General features: G+C 42.6%; 1 protein-coding gene across 1 annotated transcript in view; it reads right to left on the reverse strand.

The window, feature by feature from the left end:
• Gldn (gliomedin) overlaps positions 1-7,827 on the reverse strand; it is a 66,281-nt gene extending 58,454 nt beyond the window's left edge. The window contains exon 1 of the mRNA XM_005316567.4: positions 7,251-7,827. Within this exon, the coding sequence (XP_005316624.2) occupies positions 7,251-7,613 (363 nt within the window). The 5' untranslated portion in view covers positions 7,614-7,827. The remainder of the gene's footprint in view (positions 1-7,250) is intronic.
• Positions 7,828-11,323: the final 3,496 nt, after the last annotated feature.

An 11,323-nucleotide genomic window follows, 5' to 3' on the forward strand; every position in this document is an offset into this window, starting at 1 on the left:
ATATAGCAGTCATCATGAAAATCCTATGTTTGTGACAATTACGTGTTACACTTAGCCCAGCTAGAATCTCCTCCTTGCATGATTTTGAAAAAACACAAGGACAGGAAATTTCCACTAAAGTTTTTTGGTGGTGCTGGGGAATTGAACCCAGGGCCTTGTACATGGGAGGCAAGCACTCTACCAACTGAGCTATATCCCCAGCCCCATGGAATGGACTTTTAAAAGCAGAAAAGGAAACAAAACCAAACCCAAACCACACCAAATACAAAAGTATCATTTCTACCTCAACCAGTAATAGCAATAGTAACCGTGACATAGTTACCTCTTACTTTTCAGATTCCGACTGGTAAATAACATGGTTGTGGTCAAGCTAAATAAAGCCAGTTTTGTTCAAAATTCATGATTATGAGATGAGACTGCTACAAACTCATGACTGCACGTCCTAACAGGGCCTCTAACAATGTGAATGTTGTTCAACCAACTCAGTGTCAGCCAATTAAAAATTTTTTTCTTTTGCATTGCTGTCAATATTTGAAAGTTGAGAGATCTCACATGAAAAGTCAGAGGTTTTTGTTTTGTTTTTTTTTTTTACTTGACAAAAATACCACGATCAGGCACACTAGGCTCTGGTTTTTGTGTAGCAACCCTCAGTGAGCACTTCCTCTTTAGATAGATCATCTGAACCTGCTCTGGTTTGGATGCATCCTCTGAAGGTCTGCACTTTGGAAACCCAATCCTAAAATTCACATTGTTAACAGCATTTGGAGGTGGGGCCTTTGGGACATAGTTAGGATTAAATGGGGTCATGAGGGTGGGGTCCACATGATGGCATTAGTGGCTTTATAATAAGAGGAAGAGAGATCTGAGCTAACAATCTAGCTCTGTTTCACTGTGGTGCCTCTTCTATGCTATCATGCAGCAGTAGAACACTTACCAGATGCTTGTGTCATGCTCTGGGACCTCCCAGACTAAAGAACCATAAGCCCAATAAAAATTTATTCTTCATAAATCACCTATCATCCAGTATTTTGTTATAGCAACAGAAACATACAAAGACAGAACCTGAAGTTGGTACAATCTCTATCATGCCTAGTAGCAGCTGCCATGTAACTGGGGCTTATGAGCCTTTTTTTACTCATATTAAGAAGAATAGCACAGTCACATGGTTCAAAAGTCAAAAACAATACAAAAAGCTATACAGTGAAAGGCTTATTCCCACCCTCCATAAGTAAGCACTTTTATTAATTCATTTATTTTTCTCCTTCTTGCTTATACAAGATGATGTAATATACATTTTTTCTCTGCTTTGCTTTCTTCACTGACAATATATCCTGGAGATTGTGCTAAATGGTGCATAGAAAATTTCCTCATTCTTGTTTTACAGCTACCTAGTAGTGGGTGTATAGATCAGATTATTTAACTATTCCTAGATTGATGGCCATGGTTATTTACAGTCTTTTGCTTTCACAAATATTCTGCAATGAACGACAACATACACGTGTCATTCATAGGTGAGAAAGTCAATTGTGCAGGATAAATTCTCATGAGTGAGATTGCTGGGTCGAAGGATAAATACATCTGTAATTTTTCTAGATTTTACCAAATTGCTTTCCATTTGGGTTGTACCATTCTGTATTCCAAACATCAGTGCAAGAGTATCTGTCTCCCTTCAGCTTCCTCAATAGAGCCTTCTGTAAAACCTTGGTAGTTTCGTCACTGTGACAAGTAAAGATTATACTTCAGGGTAGTTGTGATTTGTATTTTTAAATTAAAAATATATTTCCATGTGTTTACAAGATAGTTATATTTCTTTTCCTGGGAAATATGTATTCCATTTTCATACTGGATTCATATTTCTGCTGCTGATTTTCATATTAAATTCTTGGGTTTTTTTGGTATCAACTTTTAGGAGAGCTACACATTAGGAAGATCATGTAGCTACGTTATGTGTTCCAAATACTATTGCTTGTTTGTCATTTAACTTTTGCCTTTGTGGTATTTTTGTTGTTGTTTGCCACGTCAAAGTTTTGTTGGGATTTCATGTGTTTTTAAAATGTAGCCAAATTTATTTCTTTGTTGTTTGTGTCTGGCTTTTGAATTACAGTTTGAATGAAGATCTTTGCAATTCAAGATTAAAAATGAACTTGTTTATAATTTCTTTCAGTAATTTTAGTTTCATTTTTTAAAAATGTGTATCTTTGATCCACTTAGGGCTTGTTGTGTTGCACACTGTGGAAACAGAACCATGCTTTTCTAACTTTTGCTTTTCCCAGAAGGCTTGCCTATAGTCTCAATATCACTTCTTTTATTTTTAGGCACCAGAGATTGAACTCAGGGGCCCTCAACCACTAAGCCACATCCCCAGCCCTATTTTGTATTTTATTTAGAGACAGGGTCTCACTGAATTGCTTAGTGCCTCACTTTGTGCTGAGACTGGCTTTGAACTCATGATCCTCCAGCCTCAGCCTCCTAAGCCCCTGGGATCACAGGTGTGCGCCATCGAGCCCAGCTCAATATCACTTCTTAACTCCATCCTTCCCCAATGATATGAAGTGCTATCTTTGACAGGTACTAAATTGACATAATATATTTAGAACCACTTATGAACTTTCTATTTTTTTCTCATTGGTCTGTCTATTCATATCACACACTGTTTTAATTAATCAGGCTTTAATTATATTTTCACAACTAGTAGTGAGACCTCCTCATTCCTCTTCTTTTATAGTCATTTCCTTGCATTTTGGTGACTTTACTTTTCCATGTACACTTCAGAAGCAGCTCGTCTAGTCCTGGGGAGTGGGGGTAGATGGAGAGACTATTGGTATTTTTATGTTGGAATAATATTAGATTGATAAACTAACTTAAGGAGAATTAACTTAATATGATACTAAAAGTCCTACTACAAAAGATGTTTCTTTCCATTTATTTGAATTTTTGTGATCTTTCAGAGTAGTCCCCAGCCCTTTCTCTCCTGGCCCCAGCCCTTTCTTCATACCAAAGATATAGATATAGATATATACACAAGTTTTTGCACATCATTTCTTCTGTTATATCTTTGTATAAGAAGTCTATCAGGAGCTGGGGATGTGGCTCAAGTGGTAATGTGCTTGCCTGGCATGCGCGGGGCACTGGGTTCGATCCTCAGCACCACATACAAATAAAATAAAGATGTTGTGTCCACCGAAAACTGAAAAATAAATATTAAAGAATTCTCTCTCTCTCTCTCCCCTCCCTATCTTAAAGAAAAAAAGAAGTCTATCAATTTCTTTGTACTATTTTTATATCTTACTTCCCACTGAATTCTGTTTTTGTTTGAAATAGCTTTTCATGACATTCCCTTGGGTTTCTCTTGGTTTGATCTGAATATAGCCAGACTTTTGCTTCCTTACTTCCTTTGCCTCATTGCATTGGCTAATCTTCTAGAACAATTTGAGATACTAATAGTGACAGTGGGCATCCCTGTCTTAACAGTGACTACTAGGACCATCTCCAGAATTTCTCGGTTAAGTGCAAAGCTGGTTTTGGGGAGTGAGAAATATAAACTGTATTTTATCCATGATTCCCATTATATTGCATATTTTAAAAATCAAGCATAAGTGTTAAATTTTGTCAAATGCGCCTTTTTAGTGTCTGATAGCTGTTGAGCCTTCTTTGAATAAATCATTGGGATTTGCAACTGCTACTTTAAAATAGTAAGATTGTTTTTCTTGTTAAGTGCTCAGCATTTTGAACAATGCCCTGGGTATAGAAATATATGGTCCCCCAGAGCAGTGATTATTGTGGCTACACATTTACCAATCTCAGTGGGTTACATCTTCTATGTTTGATTAATTTGATTTTTGTCAAACACCTTCTGGATGTTCTAGATTTGGGGCAAGAAAGATAGGATGATAAAACTATCAGAATATCAGTACAGGTGTGATATGAAGAAGGGGATGAAAGAGAGTAGCTGCTGAGAAGAAAAGCTAGAAAAAATATAAAGATTTGGGAGAAAGAAAGATTAAAGAGAAGCAGCAGAATCTTACCTCCTCCTTACCCCTCTCACCAGATTCTGGGTCCCATTTCTGGCCTGGCTTATTGCTTCCTAGGCCTCATCCACTGCCACTTTTAATATTTTTCCTCCAAAGTACCCACTTGCTTTTTAAAGTCTTAATATGCTTGGCTGTACCAAATTAACTGTACTTCAGTAAAAATTAATTATCATGCCTCTTTAACAGTCATTTACAGCTGCCAACCAGCTTCTGGTCAGAATGTGCTGATCAGAATTACCATGCTGAGGAAGGTACTTTCAGCCAAAAGCACAAAAAATATGAAGTGTCAGTCAGCTTGAGTAGGCTTAACTTGGATAAACAAACCATTTTGGAAGGATTTTCAAAACGCTGATATTAGAGCTTATTTCTTTGTTCCTAGATCTTTAAGGACACAGGACCTCAGGGTGAGGGCCTCGGGTCTCACTCTCATTTAAGTTCTGGTGCTCTATAACAAGGCTAGAGGAAGTTGTAGACTTCAACCATGAGAAATGTGCATGACTACCTCCATGATATATTCTAGATTCTTCTCTTACAACTTCTCTACTAGAGGTGCCTAGTGATTTTTTTTTTAAATTGTTCTCATGTGAATAATTCTATGTTCTGAGAAAAGCAGATAGTAAACATGAGCAAATTTGAAAAGATGAATGGTGAGAATATTGCTATAACAAACTAAAGGACTTTTCAGTAATAAAACTAGTTCCTCTGCTTAAGCAAAGGCCCTGAGGGTACGGTGAACAGGGCACAGTGAAGGGGGCACAGCCTAACCAGCCCATGATCATAAGGAAGTCAGGCTAGCTCCTGCCTACTGGCCAGCATGTGCCCTGCCCCCAGGCTACACCCTAAACTAGTTCATTACAATATCTGGAGGTGGAATTCAGTAAGTTCTCAGACTTCCCAGATGATTCCAATGAGCTGTAGGACCTGCTCATGAAAGTGAGGTCTTATTCATAATGTAAAATCTTAGATCCCCACTTCAGATCTTTGGAATCAGAATCCATATTTTAAAAAGATCCCAAAGATATTCCTGTACACCAAGGTATTGCTGCACTGTGTCTTTTCTAAAAATATATATTTATTTTTTAGTTGGACACAATATCTTTATTTATTTTATTTTTATGCGGTGCTGCAGATGGAACCCAGGGCCTTGCACATGCTAGGCAAGTGCTCTACTGCTGAGCCATAACCCCAGCCCTGCAGTGTTTCTTAAAGTGTGTTGTCTGGACCACCTGCAACAAACTCACTAAGGGGAAGTGGGATGAGGAGTGGAGGCAGAGGACTTCCTAAGAAGGCTGATTCTGGAGATGATGATTCTGTAGGTCTCAGAGTGGAGCCCTAGAGTCTGCATTTTAATGAGCTTCCAGGTGATTTCTAAACCACTGACCCAGAACTACCCTCAGGAGGACAGTCAGCAGCATTACATTGCCTTCTCCTGGCCTCTGGGCAAGTCCCTCAGTGGCTGGAAAAGATCAAAACACACAAGCTGCAGGTGAGGAACATGCTGATGATGATCTACAAATGCTTCCCAGCTTGACAATTGGGATGTTTCTGCTCTCTACTCTGTAAGAGCTGGTGATGGCCCTCCTAGATCACCTAGAATTAAATCTACCTTTCGGGTTGAATCTGAAAGGAGTCTCTCCATTTTCTTGTGTTAGTGATTGAACAGGTGACAATTTGGTTATTAAAGTCTTCACCTTAAACACAGGATTAAAAATATAAAATGTTGATGCTCTCATGTATCTCTCTTTGAGGGTTTCAAAAAACACCTAAAATGCAGGGTCAAGAGCCAAGAGAGAGGAAAGGTAAATTCCCCTAAGAAGTCTTCATTTTACAGCTCTTTTTTGAAATTTTTGCTTAGGCTCAGATTTTTAAATGAGTTAAAAAAAAATAAATGAAGCTAGGAATGGAAAATTTGATCTCTCTCAAAAGATTTATTTGAAGTGTGTATTACTTGTAGTTTTAAAAGCAGTCAAGCTCACATAAGATATTTAGCAGCTTTTATGATAACAGATGCTTTAAGTGGATTTCTTTTCAAATACCTAGGATTCTGAATTATGGATTACTTGAAGTGACAACTGAAATCTTTCTAATTATAAAGTGAAACAAGATCAGAGCTATTCTAATAGATAATGAAGTGGAATGGGGAACTGCAATATGATCTAAATATATTTGTTAAAGAATTATTGAATTAAATAAGCAGGGCTGGGGCTGTAGCTCAGTGGTAGAGCACTTGCCTAGCGTGCTTGAGGCACTGGGTTTGATCCTCAGCACCACATAAATATAAAATGAAAACATTGTGTCCACCTATAACTAAAAAATAAAATATTAAAAAAAGAAATAAGCAAAAGCAAAGAAACTTAAAGCTGGAAAAATGATTTGGGTGGGGGCTTTTGAAGACTTTCTTTAGAACAGTGTGCTATAATTCTTGGGGGTGGGGAGAGGGAGAGAGGCAGGGAGAGATAGAGAGAGAAATAGGGTCCCTTTGAAAATGTAATGAAAAACAATGAACCCTTCCCCAGGAGGGTAAGGTACCATCACACACACACTGGCAAGTTTCTGGAGTTCCATAGATTCTCTGGAGCTCATACAAAGGGCAATCCTCAGGCCCCACATTAAGAACCTCAACGTTGCCAGTGCTTTTAAAGAAACATTGCTCCGTACTGATTTCTTCCGTTTGGAACAGCTTGAAATCCAAGAGCAACTTTCTCAGCATCTAGGTCCCAAGGCAGTAAAATCAGGGCTGACTTTTGCTTAAACGGAGACAATTAAATTAGGTAGACAATTTCGTGGGGTCAAGCGGAGGTCAAGTGAAAAGCTGGACCACTAGACTGTGCCAGGGAAAGAAGACTTTTGTTAAAGATGCCTGAGCTATTTCAGAAAGGTCGCCTCCATCTTTCAGAGAGACCCTGACATAGGCGAGTGGCACAGGCAGAGCCCTGAGACCTCTGTGGCTCCGTTCATATCAGGAGGCAAAAACTGTCCTAAGTTGGGAAGGAAAGAAAATCCTTTCACCTGAAGACTCACATGACGCCAGGCGTGTAAGAGACTTGCCCGTCACCCCTTCCCCGACAGATGAGGAAACTGATCCCAGAAGGGTTAAGGTGACCTCCCTAGCCACACTCACGCCCAAGGACCTCCCCGCAGCACTTCGCCTCCCTTTTCCCGACACCTCCCGAGGTTCTGCCCGGCGGGGGCGCCACCGGGAGCCGAGCCCCCGCCTACCGGCACCATGGAGTAAGTCATCATCATCAGCATGTCCTGGCTTTCTGTGCGGATGTGCTGTGCTGGCTCCCCTCGATGGCTGCGCTTGTTGCGCGCGGCGCTCGCGGGGTCCGGGGGTGGCGCTGGCGCACGGCGCGGCGCCTGGCTCAACTCCGCCAGGAAGGCACGCAGGGCACTGTCCTCGCGCTGCTCCCGGCCGCGCTGCGCCTCCAGCTCCCGCAGCGCAGCGCTCAGGCCGCGCCACTGGCACAGCGCGAACACCGTTCCTGCCGCATTGAGCACAGAGAGCAAAGCCACCGCTGCCAGGGCGCCCCGCAGTCCCCAGCCGGCTGCCCGGTGACCTTGCTCGGCGCCTGGGGCCATGTCTGTGAGCCTCGGGCTAGGCAGGGCAGGGTTGGGTCCCCTCCCGCAGGGCAGTCTTTATACCCTTCGCCTGCCTCCAGCAAACCGTGGGCTGGTGGCAGCGCTGTGAGTCACGCCGCTCTTCCGCGGGGTTGGCGAGGCGGGCTGGGGACTGTATAGGTGGCGCCGGAGCAGCCCGAAGGGACAGGCGGGCAGCAAGGGGGTGAGAAGCTAGTGGAGACAGCCCGCGGAGGAGGGGCGGGCAAGGCTCGCATTCCTAGAGCCTGGCCGGCCAAGCAAACCAGCAAACTGGACTCTCCTTCCCCCCCCCCCACCCCGCTGTATAACCAGTGGGCATTGTCATGACCCAGACGGGCACTGCGAGGGTCAGACTGAGGGGGAAGGCAGGAATTCTTAAGGCCTGAGAAGTCTCTAGATTGCATCCCATTCCCCCTACACTGCCTTCTTTGGATGAAATGATCAGCATGCCCAGATGCCAAGGCATAAGCCCACTGTCCCTGGGAGGTTTACTGCTGGACCCAGCACCAGGATGCCCGTCACCCCTCCCCAAGGACATGGGGCCTCATGTAACCACTGAAGATTCTAAGATCTTTCCCCGGGAAGGGCATGGTTAAGGACAGGGAGACAGTTGGTGTTACAGGGTTAAAAAGGCTACTGTCAGAACCAGGAAGCCCAGACCTGCCTGGCAAGCAAGACTTATCCCAAAGGGCGATTTCCAAGATTAGACAAGCCAAGAATTCTCCCATGAGACCCATATCTGGGAAGCAAAGAGCTATGAGGAAAAAATGAAGCGTCAGGAGACCCTTTTCCATCACCCCTGGGGTAAGGATGGGGCAGTTGAGAATGTCCCAAGACTATACTGAAGTTCTTTCTGGCTTAAGGACTGGAGAGCCTGGTCCAGGTTGGAACCTTACTTCGCCCGGTGGTTGTTCCATGCTTATTACCTTTTCAGGACACCTTCACTTTCTTGTTAGCTCAGCCACTTGTCCTGCCTCAAGAGCCACGTTCCCTTAGTCATTTCTGAGCCTCCTGAAAGGACCAAGTCACTCACCATGTTTCTCTGCTTCTTCCAGAATAGTAATGCTTTGCTGGGACCCTGGGGCCTATAGGAGGCCCTGGTCATATGTGAAGACCCAACCAGAAGCTGAGATTGCTATTTTCATAGTAGATAACCCAAGAAGGAGATGGCTGCTGCGTCATCAAGCCACCTGGCATAGTCAGGGAAAATGGACTTCTAGCAGGGGGCACGGTTGTTTCAGCCAGTGCTGGAGGAAGAACAGCAGGGTATGGGTAGGAGGTAAGCATCTTTTGATTTAACAGTGGAGCTCTGTAACCATCTACTCCTCAAAGATTTGCACACCTACAGGTAGGCTTTGTGGCACAGGAGAACAAAAAAACAGGGTGACATTAGATTTCTTGCCTCCTCTCCAGCAAGTAGAGCCTCCCAGCAAGAATAAGGATACTGAAGTTACACCTTAACCAGAACTCTGTGTCAGGGTCTGGACTCCCAAATTTGAATAAGAACATTAATCAACTTGAGTATTGTCTAAGAACAGTCTTCTAAAGGGCATACAGGATGTGGTAGAATTAGGAAAGCTCTTTGATAAGGGGACATGATGACTGAGCAGGGAAGGCAGCAATGTAGACAACTTTGTTCAATTCCACCCAACTTCAACACACTGGAACTTTTTTGAAGAATTGTTGTGTATTGTCTTTCTTTTCTGATCCATGTCACAATTAGGGCAGATGGCAAGGAGCCATCTGAGAGGCAGAGTTGGGGCTCAGCATCAGTAAGTTCTTCTTTTAATTCAGTAAATATTTACTGAGTGCTTACTGTGTATTGGGCATTGTGATGGGCATCTGAGATGTAGGAATGAATGAGGCAGGCAGTGTGAGCAATTGGAACACAGTGGTGCCTCTGGGCTTTTCTTCACCCTAACATTCATTAACGTTACCGTTGTCCATCTGTCACCAACATCCACCCTCCCCAACAAAACACATTCTCCTGAGGTTAGGTGATGTGTCTTGTTTGACCCTGTGGTGCCCATCATATAGCATAGCAGCTGCCTTGCTCTGTGCTCTTGCTCCTGGACCCTCTTCTCAGACCTTCTTCCCATCAAGGTGCCACACATCCACTTTCTTCCTTTGGCCTATCTTGGTGTCGCCCCTTCCTCACTGAGTCTTGCCTTGCCATACACTCCCTCTCTTTGGACTCTGCAAGCCCCAGGAGCTCAGTGGTCAGGAGCATGAGCTTTGGAATCAAGTAGAACTGAGCTTGAAGCTGCTTTTTCTCTTTAAAATATTTTATTTTTACTGTACTTTAGGCTTTGCAATTTTACAGATCACTCTTGGGAAACTGCTTTTTAATTATGTGACTTTAGATACCTTACTCAGCTTCTCTAAAGAGACCATTACTTGTGAAGATTTAATGAGAAAATACTTGTAAAGCACTTAGCATATAGCATTTATATATATTATTTTTTGCTCTTAGGCTGTATGAGCTCGTGGACAGCAACACTGTGCATTGTGTTGTTGATCAACATCTTCATTTCTCATTTAGGTTATAGTGTGCTTAAGGCAGGGACCTACCTTCACTGTGGCCATCACAGCAGGAAACAGCAGGAACTTGTGCCAAGTAGGAATAGTTGATTAATCAACTGGTTGGTAATCACACTTTGTTGATGCTCTTGAGCAACAGAACTTTTGAATGCATGGCAAACTCGAGCTCTTGTCTGAGTAGCATGGCTTTGACATGAGTTCTGTGGGGCCCTTCAATTTGTGGATGCCTAAGCCTCTTGAGACTTCTTAAGAAGCAGACATGTCTCGTCTCCATAGTATGCCTACCTGGTACTTCTCAGGATGGGTTGGTACTCTCTACTTATTATTATTATTTTTGTAAAAGGTAGCTATCAGTCTGACCTCTTTGTTGATATGGAAGATTCAAGATATAGTAGGGGCACAAGGAGATATCTGAATTCCCTTTTCTGGACACCAAAGAAGCCAAAGAACACTGTGTGCTCTCTTTACAATGAGAAGCAGTTTTTTTCATTAAAAGGAAGATACTTTATTTCCAAAGGTTAAATAGAATGGTCCCTAAAAAATGATTCCAGCTAGTTAACTTTAGGGCTCTAGAGAATCAAATCCAAGTCAAGAATATACTCCAATTTTAATTCCACAGCATCTCCTCCTGATTGTGAAGTGAATAATTTTCATTTACTCTAAGGCTTGGCACTTGGGTATTTTGATCCGACATGGGGTAGCAGTTATGTTGTGACTCCTGATGGTGTTCTGCTGTCTGCCCTAGCTTTTGTCCCTGCCAGTGATTGGGAAGAAAGTCTCTTTAAAAGTTGCCACCAGATACACCTTTCACCCAGTCTCCTCTCCTTTAACTTCCCATTACTACATTCTAAACCTAAGAAACTTCAAACCACCGCTAGGGTAGGGTGATGCCTGCCTATAATCCCAGTGACTTGGGAGACTTCAGCAATTTGGGCCTAACGGCTTAGTGAGAACCTGTCTCAAAATAAAAAATTAAAAGGTCTGAGGACAGAGCTCAGTGGTAAAGTGCCCCTGGGTCCAGTCCCCAGTACCACAAAAAACAAAAACAAAACAAAACAAATAAACAAAAAACAAAACAACCAAACAACAACAACAAAAACAACAACTTCAAACCACCCAACCAAAGTTATCAATTCTCTTTCTTCTTCTTC

This window comes from Ictidomys tridecemlineatus, chromosome 5 (genome assembly GCF_052094955.1).
Source record: "Ictidomys tridecemlineatus isolate mIctTri1 chromosome 5, mIctTri1.hap1, whole genome shotgun sequence".
Taxonomy (NCBI): Eukaryota; Metazoa; Chordata; class Mammalia; order Rodentia; family Sciuridae; genus Ictidomys; species Ictidomys tridecemlineatus.